This window comes from Cupressus sempervirens, chromosome 5 (genome assembly GCF_028749045.1).
Source record: "Cupressus sempervirens isolate cs-2001-9-10 chromosome 5, ASM2874904v1, whole genome shotgun sequence".
Lineage (NCBI taxonomy): Eukaryota > Viridiplantae > Streptophyta > Pinopsida > Cupressales > Cupressaceae > Cupressus > Cupressus sempervirens.
The window spans coordinates 101982689-102001441 of record NC_143122.1 but is presented as its reverse complement, the minus strand read 5'-3'; the positions used below and the strand labels follow the sequence as shown (position 1 = coordinate 102001441).

The window sequence follows — 18753 nt, the reverse complement described above, 5'->3', positions numbered from 1 at the left end:
TTTACACATAAATTATACAATAGTGCCCAACATAACCGTAAATGTTTCAACAATCACTTGTCATGTCAAGTTGATTGAAAAGAGCAAACAGTGATGAGAAAGGTGACATCGTGAGAGAAAAGATAATAATGTTAACTACAACAGGTATGTTCTTGTACGATGTTGAAGAAGTCATGCAATGAGTTTAAGAATCAATGATTTGAAGAAAAAGGCATGCATAAACTATATAAACAGGATAAGAAACGAACAGGGAGCTAATACACACAAACATACCATAAGATAAGATAAGATAATATTAATGTCCAACAAAAAACCACAAGGGTCTATGGACTAAGCATACAAACAAAAGAGTTGCCCAAAGTAGGAACACCAAATGGTGTTAGAGAAGAAACAAAACAAGACACGAAGCCAAAGAAGCTAAGGTAAGAACTAAGGATCCTTCCTTGGTACAAAGGCTCTAGTCACAGAAGGATATATTCGTGAACGATCTAGAGTTTTAGATCATTGCTAAGAACCACTTGAGGAGTGCCATTGTCTGGAGAGTCTAGTGCAGTGTCTGACTAATTTGGAATGAGTGATACTAGATGGCCTTTTCACACCTCGTGTCGGAGACAAGGGAGAGAAAAAGGCAGTAATGAGTTGAGCTGAGGTATGACCCTTAGGTACGAGTGACTGTAATGTATGCTCATGAAGCTAGGTGGCCTCACAAAGGTAGAGTGTAAGACACCGCTGGTCAATATAGCTGAAGAACACTGAAAGAGAAAAACAATCTCTAAAAAGGCAATAGAATCTCCCTCTAATCTCATAGTAGATGGGATAGTGAAATATAAAGTGGGTCTCAGTCTCAACCTGTGCCAAAGTACACAATCGACAAATCCGATCCTCCCTAACGATATGGTGATCAGTTTGGGCATGAAGACGATGAGAGCCAACTTTGAAGGATCCCATAAGCTTTGAGCAATAAAACTACTGGTGAATAGAGAAAGGAACGATGTGTTAAGGCAATGACAATTTCCAACATGTGATTGATGAATATTTAGACAGAGTAAATTATAAGTTTCTTGGAAGTTAACCAAGCCCCATAAACATAGGGATACAACGACAAATCGCTATCTCAGCTAGTGATGACATACATATTAAGATGCTTACTAGACAAGTGAGAGGCAGTATCATTTGAATAACTGCAGGAAAGAAACGAAACATACAAAGGAAAAATGAACCCACAAAAATCACACATACTATCGGGCCCTCCCCTAAGTCAGCACATTACGGTGAAGTTTGAAGTTTTAAAAAAGACATTAAAAAAAATTAGCACTGTCAACAAAGTGCTGATTAAGTTTTAAAATATGTCATTGAAGATGCATAGCGGCAATCCTTATGCAAATAAAGAAAAGAATATTGCTACCCGATAAAATATAGTTATATTTGATAAATTAAAAAGGTTAAACAGTATAATTTGCAAATATTATTTAATTTGGTTAAGAAACAATATGACCCTCAATTGTGAAAAGTCATGTTTCTTAAAATATTCAAGTATAAAGGATGAGTCATTTTGAAAATAGAAATAAATGAACTGAAGAAGTAGAGTGAAGTGTGCGGAATAAAAGAGTAGAATAGTTCAGTGTGAGGAGCGAGTATGGAAGAAATAAAAGACTAAGTTGAACATGAAATAAGAACTGTATAATACAATTTGTGTATGAAAAGAAATTTATTAACAAAATAAGATCCTCCAAAGTAAGAGTAATGAGAAAAGAAGATATAAAGAAAGAACAAGTTAATTTGAGTATATGTATGTGGAGAGTTTGATAAAGATTTACTATATAAACCAGCAGAGATGTATAAGGATTGGTGAAAGAATTATAGAAGTATCAAGTACAACTATGAAAGAATAAAGTGTACAAATTATAGAAAGGATATTCATACTCAAAATAGAGCTATATAAGGAGAGTGATTTAAGTTTCCATCATCAGTTGAGTGAGAAACATCATGGAGGTGGGTGGGAGAACAGTTTGTGCACAGTGGGTTGGTGCTCACGAAGACAACAGTAGGGAGTTGGTGCTTCCAGTAGGTCAGTGCATGCGAAGTGTGGGAGTTGGAGCTTCCAGTGAGTCGGTGCTCATAAACATAGGGGTTGGAGCCTACAAAACTTTGTAAAACAACAAGTTTATATTTAAAAAGCATTTATTTGTCATAGTTTTCTCCTACATTGGCTTTCCATGTAAAGTCTTTGTGTCATTGTGTTCATGTGCGTAATTGTTTATTTCAGTATTTAAGTTTCTGTTTGGATTAAAAGTTTTAAATTGGCAAAGTTATTTTATTGATTGATGCCCACGCTCTTCCCTCTCAGTATAATCACGTGCTCCTCAATGTGGTCCTTACTGTATACAACTAATTTAATCATAACCAGGTTATATTGAGGAAATCCATAATGAAATAACTTGCACGAATGAGGAATATGATATGAAATAATCTGCAAATATGTGGTAATAGTTGAGTACACAATTCACTGTTGCTAGGATATCACCTAGGCTGACTTAGATAACAACATTTAGGCCTTAGGCAGACCTAAATTACTAAATAACAATATAATGATGATAATAAGACTTGAAGTAGCCACAAGACTACTGCCCATAACCCTATTCGTACACTAAGATTAGGGGCATAGCATGTCCCCCTTAGAGAAGCATTGTCCTAAATGCTAATCGAGTGTGAAGATTTCTAAATGAAATCCCCATCTTCCATGTGACATCTTCAACTCATGAATTCTTCCCCTGGATGAGATGAGATAGTGAATTCTTTGGTTCTAAGATTCCTTGCGTGTATTTGAAGAATTAACTTTGGTTCCAATAGGATTACTCCTTTTCCATTGAACTCTAGTAATATTATGTATCTAGCGAAAATAAGAATACAATTTTAACATCCATGAGGCTAAACATAGACTGAGACAACCTGCCTAATCAAATTGACTTCTGCAAGTCAATCCTATCACGTTCCTTGATTGAAACCCTAATTGTAATATGCCCATCCATTTCACATCAATTTTGTGAAGTTTCTAAGAGAGAAAATTGCAATAATCATACATAAAGAAGTTTATGAATTAAACACTAAGGTATATATCAAAGGTGTCAAAGGCAGTGATGATAATTTGTAGCAATTTCATCCTTGTTAAGAAATGATACAAGCTACAAGAGCATCATATTAATACTCACGGTAAAATACTATATGAATTTGAACTATATCTTCAACTTAATGACAACATGTGAAGACTTTGCTTGCATAAATTATCAGCTCCAAAGATAATTAGATATCATATAAGTGTTGCTGCAAATTATTAATTAACCCATGGTGATTAGCAACTACACTAATCAATAAGCTAAAAGAACAAAACAGCAACTCGAATATTACCATTGGGAAATAATTAGCCAAGGCTGCAGGTCAGTCAAAGTTAGCAAGGAGAGAACGTTGAGATAAAGGAACCCACTCAGCTGTTTCAAGTATTTAATTTATCGATTTCATAGAATAATACCGATAAGTAATTTAAAAATGACTAGTTAAGAATGGCGATATCATATAACTACTAATTCATAATAATTATCTAATAATGATAGTAATTATCAAATATGATACCAAAAGGCTCGACCAATATAACAAAGATTAATGGATGGCTAGTCAGTCAGCGAGTAAAGAATAACTAGTTATCCATGAAGTGGTGTGAATTGGTCGCAAGTATCAGTTATCGATCATGACAACATCAACTCAAATAACATTAAACAATATTGATTAAGGATAAGGTTGAGATTGATTAACTAATTAATATGAAGAAGCATAATATTAGACACTGATTATGAAGACAATTTTTTGTATGGGGAAAGGTGGCCATTGGTGTAAGAAACAAATTAGCGTAAGTGTTGAAGAATTACGATTTACTTAACAAACCATTACTATAAAGTGACATGACAATATTAAGGCATAAGTCATGTCTTTGACAACTAATCCCTTTGGTTTCACAAGATATATTTATGGCGACTCAATACAAGGATGGAATGAAAAATAAATATGTACTCTTCACAAGGAAGAGACAAAAAGGGAAATGAATCATATTATTAATGATTCAATATTTACTGATATATAGATAGCCTATTCCTTTATCACTCACTAACATCAATAAGAGAATAGGCTGGTTTTGTGAGGGAGAGATGGAGTAAAACCTTGCAATGTAGAACAAAAGTCCAAAGATGGGGTAAGGACATATATGATGAACCCTTGAGGGAGAAGTCCTAAGATAGGTATGAATATGTGTTCAGTAAACCTTGAGGGAGCCTACTTGTAGATTTGTGTCTGAGTGCCCTAAGGATAAGTAAATCCCCATCCTTCTTTAGGTTATTAATTAGGAGAAAAGTGAGGAATTATGGCTTAAGTATGTATTATGAATCAATGGTTGTTTTCTTAATTTAATCTGATTTAAATGCATAGTGATGTACTTTAATCATAAGGAATTGGCAACCTCCTAGTAAGAAACATTACAATAGCCAAGTAAATTGCCATTTCCAAATGCACTCAAAACCCTAGTTGAGAATTTTAGGGAAAATTAAGTAGTCTTAGTTTATGACATTACAATACCTTTTCCTCAGCAAGGTAGTGTTGAGCATCCCCAACTTCTTATACACGTTGAATAAATTATACCAGCATCCAACTGCCAACATATTAACGTACTTGTCCCTGTCCTTCAAGACATCACTTACTAAAACAAGATGCTTTTTTGCTTCCAGTTTCCCAAAAGTAGAAAAATTGCACTCTTTCTTTCCAATCTTATTCTAACCTTATTCAATGCTTGGCTTCACAGCAAAGTTGGTGAGAGTCATTTTATATATGAGAAATAATAATTTTAGCTCCATGAAATATTGGCCCCTATGTATGCTTTTTGAAGATGACCGCATGTGGGATTGAAGTCATTGATATAATATTGTTTTCCTCCAAATATGCTTGTGGAACTTATCTATGACAAAAAGCTTTATCTCTTTGATATTTGTGGGACACATATTCAAATAGATGTTCCATTTATTCAATCATTCGATGTTTGTCTGCATCTAATTCTTTTGCATAAAATGTTACTAAAAATAGGAAACATGAAAAAGATGGATGTATAATTGTTTGAGGTAGCTCTATTGTTTTTCATGGATCACTGCAAATGTACTAGGCACTGCATTGTTAGGTACGTGTTTTCTAATTGGCAGCAATCTCTTATTTATATTGAGAATAAATCAAGAGGAGACATTTCCTTTCATGGGACATGTCTATTGATTAAAATAATAACACAACACACACACACACACACACACATATAGATCTTCAATTTTTAGTCTCAACATTTATATAACTGAAGCTACCAAACATTAACGCTCCCTCTTAGCTAGGAAGGATAAACACATAGATATTACACCATTGGTAATATACAAAATAACAAAAAGGGATATCTTTGATCAGAAGATATCCACCATTTTGATATCATGAGTATTGGCCTCTAGAATATCAACATATGGTATCCACCAAATGCTTTGAGTAACATTTTGATATCACATTTGGTACCATGAATATTGGCCTCTAGAATATCAACATATGATAGTCACCAAATACTCTTAAGTAATGACCTGCAGAACATCAACATATGATATTCACCGATTACTCAATAAGGTTTGATATCACATTTGATATCATGAGTATTGGCCTCTAGAATATCAACACATGATATTCACCAAGTACTTAATAAGATAATGACCTGCAGAATATCAACATATGATATTCTTTAAATACCTATCATATATCTATACAAACAACTCATAGACCGTCAAGTGAATGACATCCATCACTTGTTGATTTACAAGATACAATCCCTTGTGATTTGTTTCAGTAGTTACATAAAATGTATATCCTGACTTAAGTTATTGTAAGATCGTCACCTTCCAATAACTTTTGCAAGTACAAGTGAAATCATTTAGGAGTCGTCACTTCCTCATGATGTACACAGGGGGCAAACCCATTAAATCATGTAGTCACACGCGTGCTACCAAAACGTTACATGAAGTCAAAAATCCCTTTGATTTGATATGATCAAGATCTTCAAAGATCAACTGAAACATATCCTCTATTCACTCCTTCAGAAGAATGTGTCAGACTCCCTCTGAATCTGATATCAATCCTCCTTTTCATGCAAGAACATCCTTGAAAAAAATCAAGGCAAATAATTCTTATAGTACATATAGAAATACAAATAAGACTGTTAACATTAATTAGAATGTTAGTAATTTAACTCATGCTTATTATTAATAATAACATACATAATTGTAACACAACTCTTTATTTCATATTTTCAAATATAGAAGTAAGAATACTCAATCGTTATCTTTCATACTCCCATAATGAATCTTTTTATATTTAACAAACATTAGATCAAATTATTAAATATTATTTTGAATGAATGTATATGATTCAAATGCAATTATACATATATAATTATTGCCACATATATTCTCGATTATAATATCTCATCTAATATTTATTAAATAAAATAAATATAAAATGAACATTACCCATAAAGCATACATTATTACTTGCCTTTATTGACTCGGTACCTGATGCCTCTAACTTCCCAAAGCCTTTGTTCACATTTTGCATGAGCGTTCGTTCCGAATCTTCTTACTGAAACTCGTAGATTCCTTTCCTTTGGTTCTTGTCAGGTTTGTTTCAGGATGCAGTTGGATCCGCAGACAATGTTTTGGTTACTTAGACTCATGAGAGTCTTGCTCATTGTCCTCTTCCTAGGATCTCGGGTTTTTAGTGGCTTTCAACTTTAAGAGATGAGATCGGTTCTTTGGGGGGGTCAAAGGTTCAAATGCGGTTGTGTGTCTTGTCAGGGATCATCTCTTTTGAGGTGACTTTTATTCGGTACTTAAGCAGTTTTGCCAGATTTATGTGAGCCCATATCAGGTTAAAAGCTTCTTTTGACAAAGATATTCATTGTCATTTGCTATTTTCCGCTGACCTCTTCATCCTATGCTATCCATAGTACTGAGGAGGGGGATCCCTATGGTGACTTGATTGCATTAGTAGATTCTCTACCATCGGGGACATCATCATTTTGGAGGACTAAAATATCCGTACTAGAGACCATCAGACCCCCCTCCATGATTGGGCGATGGATTCTTTTTGTACCTCTAAGTTAGATCTAGGCTTTACAGGTCTTCAACGATCCTCCAATAACAGCAATGGTCCTTTGACTCTATATTTTCGTCACTTAGAGAAGCTTTGCAAGTCTTTTGACCTTGTGATCCTGAACAGGCTCTCTTGTTTCCTTGGCTCTGGCCTCTTCACTTGTTGGCCCCATTGCGAGGGTGCAAGTGTGGCTGACTATGCCCTCTCTTGCTCTTTGTTCATCCCCTCCATTTCATTCCCTCCATTAGCTGCTTTTTCACCTCTCACCTCCCCCTTCACTATGGTGATTTACTTGATTGCACTAGTAGATTCTATGCTATGGGGGACATCATCATTTTAGGGGACTTCAATGCCCGAACTTGAGACGTTTAGAGCCCCCTTCATGACAAGGTGAGAGATTTTGTTTGTTCCTCTGAGTTCAGATTACCTAGTGCAACTTTGTGAGTCTTTTGACCATGTGATCCTAAACCGGCTCTCTTGATTACTTGGCTCCGACCTCTTCACTTGCTAACCCCATTGCAAGGGTGCGAATGTGGTTGACTATTCCCTCTCTTGCTCCTCTTTCATCCCCTCTATTTCTTGCTTTTTCATCTCTCGCCTGGGAAGCTATCAATCTATAGCTTCATTGGGTTGGTGATGGATTCAGGGATGGGGTTTCTATGAACCAGCATAACATTTGGTTGTGTCCCCTCTTTGTTGTGCAACGAGTCCCGTTAACTAAGGTTTAGGGAGCCAGTGTGTTGCGTTTTTATAAATGTGGCATCAGGACACCCAATGATTTGTTCTCTAGAGCTACCATGAGTCTTAGAACGTGGGATGACATGTAGGTCCAGTTTTGTCTCTCATCTAGATCGAGAGACTTTTGACTTGTTGGTTCCTGCCTTGCCTCACATGCTTCACAAGTTCGATGTTCAACCTGCCAAGACACGGTGGAAAGATTGGAAATGGTATCCGTGCACTCCTCTTGCTAATTACTAGCTTAAGATGGGATACCTCTGGTTGGTGCCACATTTTCCCATGGTTGACATTCTCAACCAACAATGACACTTGCAACCTTCCCGACAAAACTGGAGACTGTGATTTAACACTATTTGGACTGCCATCATTGAGCCAAAGATTGCACACTTTTCTTTGTGTGTTCTTTTCCAGGGTTTGCCCTTGGGATCTTGGCTCAAGAATCTAGGAGTTCTTGATCCTCAATGTCTCTTTTGTGGACAAACTGAGTCTTATCTCCATATTTTCTAGTTCTATAGAAGAGCTCAACAGTATTGGCTCTAGATTTGTGATTTTTACAAACCCTTTCGACCTAAGCCTTTTTCTTGGCATATGATTCTGTTGGGTGATTTGCTTAGGATCCCCTTCAAATATACTTTAATTTGGCATGCTTGCAGGATGGAGATTCTATTTACTCTTTGCAAAGATAGAAATGTTGTTCTTTTCACTCATAACTTTATTGATATAAATGTTTCTATGTACTCTAAAGCTTGCATATACAATAATGTAATGATGCAGATTCAAGTACAGGTCAATAAGGTGGCTTACATGCAGGAGTTGCTCAACCATTGGGGCAATGCCCCCTATACGGTGGCTAGAGTACAACCGGAATATGTTTTTGCCAACTGTACTCTGTCATGTGGTCTTCGTCGTGGTCGCAACACTTCCACTTGCCACTCCCATACCCCTTAGTCCCAGGCTCCTCACTATATTTCTGGCGGTGGGAATGATGGCTGGCGTCACCACTTAGCATCTTCACCACAATGCAGCTCTAGTTGGTCCTCGGGTGCTCCTATTGTTCTTGATATTGGTTGGTCCACCCCCGGTAGTGGTTCTGTTTGGCCTGAGGCCACCTCATCTAAATGGTTGTTCCATTTAAAGTCTTGTGGGGTGATCTTGTATCCCTCGGCCCTTTTTTTGTGAATATGTAACTTTAATATTTTAATTAATAGAAAAGGGACTATACATCCAAAATATATGTGATTAGGTGTAATCCTTGGGTCACTAATACTTTCTAGCCTTTGGTAGCTATTGTATATCCGCTTGAAGTAGAAATATTCCATGCACAATCTTTGAACTGAAACATACTGATAGCCATGTGATATCATCTAAGCTCTAATCCTAACCAGCTCACAAATTCTAAAAATGAAAGAAAAAAAGAAGTCTGACCAGTTTTCTGACAGCCTTCTAGCTCGCTGAAAATTTATATATCTTTTATCCCTTCATTTTAGATTACTGTTAGTGAGTTACAATATTGTCCAACCATAATATTTAATTATAGATATCCTATTTTGCATCAAATAACTAGACAAGGTAAACAAAATATGTCATGTCTAGATGTCTCTTCTAAACTTGTACGATGTTTGAAAATGAGCCCCATTGTCATGTTTGACATCTCCTAGTGATTAATTTATTATTGATCAACTTCAAGTAAGTGGGTGGTAAAAAAACACCACCCAAATATTTGTCTATCAATCAATTTTTATGTCTGTAAGTTCAACACTTTATTTATCAAAGGATGCAAAATAACTTGTTTAGTAAATACTATGTAGAAATGTGATTATATATGTGGTATAAATCAAATGTGCATTGAAAATGAATTGTGAAAGGAAATAAATTGAGTTTTAATATTTGTTAATTCATTTACTCCTGTTTGATTTCTCAATTCAACTCCTGCATTACCATGTTCATCCCCTGTTGCTTGGGTTCAGGCTTGGATCCAGGTTTGCATGGGTTCGGATTTGTGCCGGATTAAGTTGCGGGTCTAGGAAAGATCCTTATTTCGAATTGTGGGTTCACCTTGGTTCATGTTGGAGCAAACTCGGGTGAATGCACAATGAACCCATGGCGAGCCCAGGAGGACTCGAGGCAATAGGGTCCAAAATGTGAAATAAAACAACTTTAAAGAGTGCTTTTTTAAAATATTGTTTTATGTAACCCTAAAAGGAACCTAATAAAAGATATATCACTTATCTAATCTCTCGTGTTGAGGAGGAGGATGATATAGCAGCATCTAGGACTAGTGGAACTGGTTTGGGTTCCAATGATGAGGATCTAGATATAGTTGCAGCTGGTGATTAAGCTATTGATCCCTTATTTTCTAATGAACCATTTGACCCTTGAAGAGCATTTGATACTATGATGATTGATAAACTACTAAACACTTGTCATTTATCATTATGTTTCAAACATTATTATTTGATGAACTAGTATATGTTTTTGCAATTTAGTAATTCAATGTATGATTTTCTTTACAATCATGAAGATAGATTAATGAGCTAATATTTAATGTTTATCGCTGACATTTGACATTGATCAATGATCGAGCAACATATATTCATATTGTGAAATGACTTAGTTTTGCAATTATGCACGTTTCTCTTTCTTTTCTTTTTTTGTATATATATACTCACAAACCCAAATGGGAATTTTTTTTGTGGTCCGAACCCACAAACTCAAACTCGAACCCAAATCCGTCCCTGAATCCGAATCGGCATCTTAGTTCAAAACTTAAACATTAATGTTGTGTATCAAGGATCTCTAATGAATATGATGAATGCCTTATCAGTGGTATCAAATCTGTTTGAAAATTTTCTATATTTTTAAAAGTATCTCTATTTTGCATTGCCATCTCCTCTGCCATCCTCTACTGTCTTATTAAAAAGCCTCAAAAGATCAGTCCTTGAAATATGTTCCCCTGTCCACTACCGTCCCGTAAAATGGCCTCAAAAAAATCTTTCTATGAAATGTGTCCATCTGTGAACATAGAATAAAATAAAAAGACTTTCCAAGCCTTTCTTTTAAACACTAGGACATCTATCCATTGAATGGACATAAATGTTTACACCTAGAGAAAACAAATTAGTAGCCTTTTAATAATATTTATTTGGAAAAAAGGCACAAAATAAATTAACTGTTATAATACCTTTAAAATTTAAGTGATTTATTTGCCAAAGATTTAATGATCAATTAAGAATAGAGATTAAAAAATTCAGAATCTTTAGAAAATGTAGATTTGTGTACAATATTTCTTTAAGTTTACTCCCATTTTACTAGTATGAGAGAGAAATTTTGATTTCTGGAATGTTGCAGGCCCTTGGCAGGTTATGATAAAACAAAATGATGGTTCTTATGCATGTGTAGCTGAGAGCTTCAAAAGATTTACCTTGGGACAAGTAATGCTAATTTCATACTGTCTCCTATGTTTTCAGTAGATGATTTATAAGTATTCATTTCGTAGTATGGTTGACTAATGACATCTTGGGTGAAAAAGTGTTTGACAAGTGTTACAAACTATTACTTACTGTTTGCAGACTAAAGAAGAGCTCTTAAGGGTTCTTGGACTACAAGAAGAAGAAGGAAGCTCTCTAGAGTTCTTAAGAAGGGGTTATAAGGTGAAAGTTCCATTTTGATCAAATGTGTATTGATGACTAATATGTTACTAACATTATTTTTTGTTTCACTTCTCATTGCACCTTTGCTGCCTTATTTTATTAGGAATCTAATGTGATTATTGATATCTGGTAAGGACTAATTATGTGCATTAGTAGTTATTACTAATATCATCTTAAGATTGACCAATAAACCTATAAAAGTAAGGTGGTGTGCCGAACAACACATCTCAATGGTATGAACACCTCCACTGTATTCAATGACACACTTCCACCATTTCAATCAACACTTCCACTGTACCAGCCAGGACTAGCATCATACTAGTCAGCACTACCACCATACCAATCGACACTACCACTCTATCAGTCATCACTGCCACCATACTGTGCACACTTCCTATGTACCACACACACTTGCACGCCTCCTGCATGTACTCCACACGCCAGTAGCATGCACTCCAGACACTACACATATTCTGCACGCACTTCGGGCACTGCACGTACTCAACATGCCGACCACATGTACTCCATATACCACACATAGTTTGCACCCCACCCACACACACTCCTAGCAGTACACATACTCGCTACACCAACGCTCTACCTCCACCGTATGTACTAGTCACCATACAGCCAAGTGAGCACGCAGATCAACTCTATGAGTGCATAGTGATAACACAAACATATCTTCCTATAAATCCAGAATCACGCGTAAATAAACTTGCTATACAAAACAATATTTCCAATGCAAGAATAAATGGCTGCATATTGGATATTGTACTTCTGAATCTGATAATCTCTGATGAAATTCAACAATACAATTCACAAATTTGGCATTCAAGTACAAGGTAAAATATCTAAGATGATATTTCCAATGGTAGACTATGGTGGTTGTGAACCACCAAAAGTGTGATTACACAATAGGGAGGTCTTGCACCTCTCGAACTACATAGAAATTGAATTCCAACTGGAATTTCAAATACACGAGACAAATAAACTTCACTATGATTACCTACAATGCCAAACATGGCTTTATAAAGGGCTCCAAGAAGTTTCTTGAAGGGTTACAAGCAGACTGACATTAATAATTTATAATTTTGACCCCTTTGTTAAATAAATAAATTAAGTAATTAAATAAGTTCTTATGATTTAGATTTTGGTACTTCACAATCCAACCAAATATTGCTTATCCTCAAGCAATCCGCAAACTGTCTGTCATCTAACAAGCTCCAGTTTCATTGGCAAAGTGTGTGTCCCCATGCACTTGATCGATCAATGTTGACTTGGCAAGCTCTATGCAGGTACCCTCTTCAATCTTGTTGTCGTGTAGGCTTATGGTTCTCCACTTGTAGGTGTAGTAGCAGCTTATGTGGCTCTTCATCCTCCGCACCACTCTTAGGACTCATTTGGTTGCTAGAATACAACTGGAATAGGAATGGAAAATTAGAATTTGTTTTGTATTCTCCGTTTTGTGCATCAAATCGGAATTGGGAATAGGAATGCATATTCCCATTTTGGCCCCAAAATGAGCATATGTCCATTCCAAAAAAACCTATTATTGGAATAGCTATTCCTATTCCCAATCTCATTTTTCCAAATTGTATTATCTTTTCGGGTCTGTGCTTAGGTGGGTCACGTGATTGTTGAGTCTGCAACTGGCAACGTAGGGTTTCACATTTCATTCTCTTTATCCAAGACTACACTCATTTAGAGGGGAGCTCTGTGATAATCTTTGGGCTTTGCGAGGGCTTAAACTATCTCAAGGGAACAAAATCTTGTGTCATTTGTGAGGGCTTTTAATATCTCAAAGTAACTGCACCACCTCCTGCTCTCAGCATGTTCCACTTTCTCACTGCTGCTAGAATGGTTATCATTCTCAGTTAAATTAGATGGGGTTTCAGATTATCATTCCACCAAGTATTCATACTTGGGAAACCCCCAAGTACTCATTCCACCAGGAACGGGTACTGAAATTGATGGAAAACATTAAACATATATTGTCTTTATGCCAGATGAGATGAAATAAATAAATTATACAAGTGCCCATAAAATGCCTTAAATAGCTGAATTCCTTCACTTATAGGTCTGAGATTTGTTATTATAGTTTCATACAATTATCTTCTGCTATATAGGAAGGAAAGATAAATCTACCTGAAGTCTTTGGTGTTTTGGAAGAGAGACCTTATTCTTTCTGTGTCATTTGCAATTGACTGTGTGAGTTAATCTTCTTGAAGAGCAACAATTGATAGTAGTGCTTGCATTAGTAGAACAACAGCTAACCTTGGTCGTCATCTGGTGCTGTTACAAATTACAGTACTGTCTTAGTTCTCTCCTTACTTTTAGTACAGGAAGCAAAAACATGAAAATTAGTATTCCAAAAAGGACATTAGCAAGTAGCAAATAACAAGAGGAGAGATCATAAATCAAGACAAACAAAATACAAAATGCATGGCAAACACATACCATAGAGAAATGCCATCTCTTTTGTTGAAGCTTAACATCCCTGAACTTCTTTTCATAGCTGTCAATTAGCTGGCTTTGTCTAGGGTCTTCCTCATGTGAGACATTGAAGTCTTTATTCACTTTGTCCAAGTGTTTGCTTCTATTGGGAATGCCTTGTGAGTTATGACAGTGACCTCTAGAAGATGCCAATTTAGCAGACTCAATGGAGGAATTGTAAGAGGAATTAGGATCAGATGCAGCTCCATTGGAAACACATTTTGAAACAGAGAAGTTATCAACATCCACATTTGTGTGACAATGTTTGAGTCTCATATCAGGAGTAGGCACACTTTTTGGCTGCCCTCTATTGATAAACTCTGCCCCTCCCCAGGAAACAGACCTCAGTGAATTCAATTTTTTTGCTTGGGAATTGAAGTCAGCCTTCACAGATTTTACTTTACAAAGTTCAGGTAAGCCTACTTTACAATATTGTCTTTATCCCAAGAGCCACAAGAAATTTTAACTTATATGGGCTCCTGTGCAATGCCATTTTATATAATGATTTGTTCTTCCAATAATTGTGTAATGAGCCCTGTTGGCTCTCAAACAATCTATGCTGAAGAATTGATTTTTTTTTTTTATTGTTTTTGAGGTTTTGCAATTTTTGATACAACAATATAGCAGCAAAATAGAAGATATTGCAATAATAATCTCAACTCAAAGATTTGGAAATTACATATGGAATATACAGCTGAAAATTCCATATCTTAATATCAATATAGATACTAAGTATTTTCACAAAATACCAACAACCTAGTTGATAAAATATCCCCTATTATCTAAATCAACAATACTTAGAAAAAATTAGAAGTTATAATCCATGAACTTACAGGTAAAACATGTCTTGAAACCTTATAAAATGAAGACTATCAGTAGCAAAAGAATTCTTCAACAAACAAATGCAGATGCGAATATGGAAAACGTTGCTCCCAAAGTGCAGATAGAAAATAACGCCCAACAACAAATTTAAATGGGTGCTCAACTAAATACAAATTAAACAACACACAATTTGATATAACAATTCTAGTGAATCCCTTTCACAAATTTCAGAACAACCTTCAGCAGCAAGAAAAATTAAACTTCTCCTTAGCAATGGTCAATACAATAGGAGAAATGACAAATTGTATACCTCAACACAATTTGCCTAGCAATCTCAAAATAATTCTCAGAATTGAATCTATATTACTTCAGTTGTAGATCCCAAACCCTTATATAGCAAGGGCACAAAATTTGAGCCTTAGAAGCATCACCAAGACAACAGAAGAAAATAAGATAATCAAATAATTAGATGCCTTTTCCATCAAATGGCCTCATATTTATAATCTCCAAGAAACTTCCTCCACACAACATTAAAAAATAATAGAGTGTCATTATAATTTATTAATTGCTTTTGGCTCCAAAAATGACCTTTTCTATCATAACATAAAATTCTAACACAACTCCACTGTTTCTTGTGCCCAAGATTTAAAACTTTTCATCCCGGTTCAAACGAGCTATGATACTGAGGTGACCAATATACAACACCAACAAAACTAGCAACCTTAACATATTTAGATGAATAATAATAATAATAATAATTCACCCATCTTGCGAAAACAATTAAGAAGCATCATAATCAAAATTTGACAATAGAGAGTGATCCTGATGAAGAAAGATGATTAATAAACCTGACGAGGTGACTTACTATAAATAGATGCTCTCTTCAAGATTCTTGGAGCCCAAACTAGAAGCTCAAAATAAAAACTAAGAGCATCACTCATCTCTTCTAACTCAACTGAGCTCATCGAAACCAACAGCTTGACATACTATAAATAGTAAGTTCCTCAAATGGAGCCAAAACACACCATATGCTGCCAAAAAGTCAATAACCCCACAACTAAGACCTTCAAATCCCACTGTCAGCTCACAAGGTTTGTGATGGTGAACTAACCAAGCGAATTGCAGGACCCTGCTAGAAATGGAGACATTACAATTCTCCCTCCCTAAAATTGCTTGTCCCCAAGCAATCCCGAAGCAAAATGTTAAGAATATTAACAAAGATAAGCCTATAGGTCTGACAGTACAGACCATACTTCTTCTTAATAGAAATATATCTCTAATGTTGGCATTTAATGATATATATATCTCTCCTATAGGTGCCAAGTTAGGAAGGGTTATGTCCCTTGAGGGACATACCTTTTAGAAAGGATATATAAGTAGGTTGTAAATGCAGATTATAGGACACACAGTTACAACAATCTGCTCCTATAAGCATTTTATATCCTGCAATTTATATCTGAGATTCTCTATCACAATAAAAGGTTAAATATTCAGTATTGTATCTGCATTATAATAAGCACTAATTTCATCAATATTCATACTACATAGAAGATCATTTTCAGCATATAAGACTAGATTAAAAGTCTAATTAAGAGATAAGGATTTAGCAGAAATTTTACATGGTATCAGAGCTCTGGTAATGAAACCTAGGCTCTGCTAAATTTCAGTAGTCAGAGCTTGTACACATCAAGCAACAATCTTCTATCTTCCATGGCTTACACAATCAAACCCAAGGACAGATTTGATGGGAAAGAGCACTTTGAAGCCTAGAAGTTCAGAATCATGATGATTCTTGAAGAGAATAATGTAAAACAATTCATTGGAGCATCCAAACAACCCCTAGTTGAACCTCACAAATCTATCTGGAGCAGGGGAAATAGAAAAGCTATTCAAATCATCTTGGATGGTGTTAAAAATGATAGTGTACCTATACTTACAAAACATCGAATTGCCTTCGATATGATGAATGCATTACGAAATGCCTATGAAGTAAACAATGCAACCAGGGTTCTTGCACTAAAAAGGCAACTGAATCACATTTAGATAAAGAAAGGAGAATCGATAAGTTCTTACTTCTTAAGAGTTACCGGCATTAGAGATGAACTATCAAGCATAGGAACTGTCATTAGTGACACAAAATTAACACTTATGGCTATAGATGGATTGCCAAATTCATGGAAAACATTCACACAAGGAGTAAGTGCCAGAGATCAGCTCTCGAACTTAAACAAACTCAAGAATGATTGTCTTCAAGAGGAATCCAAAAAACTAAAGAAAGGAGGTAAACCAAATGTAGAAGATGAAGAACTTCACGTTCTTAATACAAACTCCTATAAAGGCAAGAAGAAGCATTTCAAGAAGAAAAAGGGAAATCAAAAGAATGGAAAGCCCAAGAAAGATCTATCTAAAATAAAGTGTTTCAAATGTGAAAAATTTGGACACTATAGGTCTAATTGTCTTGAAAATTTCAAGCAACAAGCAAATTGTACAAATGTCATTAGAGAAGAAGATACTTATGATCCTGAGAACCGTGTTTTTTATTCCTCTCTATCAAATGAAATTTCAAATAAAGCATGGGTAATTGATAGTGGATCTTCTAGACATATAATGGGATACAAAGAAACTCTAGATTCTTCATTAGAGAAAATTAATAGTGAAGTTACCATTGGTGATAACTCAGCACACTTTGTTGAAGGAATTGGAAATTGTACTTTGAAACAAAAATCAGGAAATACTCTTCTTCTTAAAGGTGTACTATATGTACTAGAGATTAAAAGAAACCTAATCTCAATTACAACACTTGAAGATGATAGACACAATGTTGCATTCGTGGATGGCAAAGTATTAACTTGGGCTAAGAACTCTTCCATCAAGAAAGCAAAGTTAATTGGTCAAAGAAAGGGATATTTGTATGAATTGGATACAGAATCTAGTCGATCCATTCAAGCCTTAGTCCACGAAGCTAAAGATTCAAATGAAATATGGCACAAAAGATTAGGGCATCTAAATTTTAAAACTTTATCAATTATGGAAAAGATGGTTACTAGAGTACCCAAATTAAATAAAGACCACCCTAGTATTTGCAAAGGGTGTGCTCTGGGTAAAAGCACCAGAAGTCCCTTTCATGATAGTACTAGGAAAACAAATAATGTACTAGAATTAATTCATTCAGATTTATATGGACCTATGTCTATTCCTTCTCTTGGAGGATTTTGGTATTATATCATGTTCATAGATGACTTCTCTAGGAAAACATGGATTTACTTTTTAAAATGCAAGGAATCAGAAGAAATCCTACAAAGATTTAAAGAATTCAAAGCATTAACTGAAAATTTTTCAGAACATAAAATTAAAGCCCTTAGAATTGATAACGGAGGAGAATATACCTTAGACTTGTTTAAAAGGATTTGTAAAGAATCAATGATTAAGAGGGAGTACACTGTTTCTTATAACCCAGAGCAAAACGGGGTGGCAAAAAGAAAGAATAGGACAATTATAGAAGCTGCTAGGGCTATGATTTTTGGCCAAAACCTAGAATATTATCTTTGGGTGGAAGCCTCTTGTACTGCTGTATATATTCAAAATAGAAGTCCTCACTCCTATCTTAAAGATAAAACACCTGAAGAAGTATTTACTAAAGTAAAATCCAACATAAGTCATCTTAGAATTTTTGGATGTCCTATGTATATCCATGTTCAAAAAGAAAAGAGAACCAAGTTAGAACCCTCTGGGAGGAAAGGTATTTTTGTAGTGTATAGTGAAACTTCTAAAGCATATAAGATTTTCATACCTGGATAGAAAACTGTTGAACTTAGCAGAGATGTAATCTTTGAAGAAG

The 18753-nt window shown here is 35.3% G+C and overlaps 1 protein-coding gene across 1 annotated transcript in view; it reads left to right on the top strand.

The window, feature by feature from the left end:
• LPA3 (Low PSII Accumulation 3) overlaps window positions 1-18753 on the top strand; it is a 221302-nt gene that overhangs the window by 183648 nt on the left and 18901 nt on the right. Inside the window, exons 10-11 of the mRNA XM_089828794.1 lie at window positions 11296-11378; window positions 11517-11597. Coding sequence (XP_089684920.1) covers window positions 11296-11378; window positions 11517-11597 — 164 coding nt within the window. The remainder of the gene's footprint in view (window positions 1-11295; window positions 11379-11516; window positions 11598-18753) is intronic.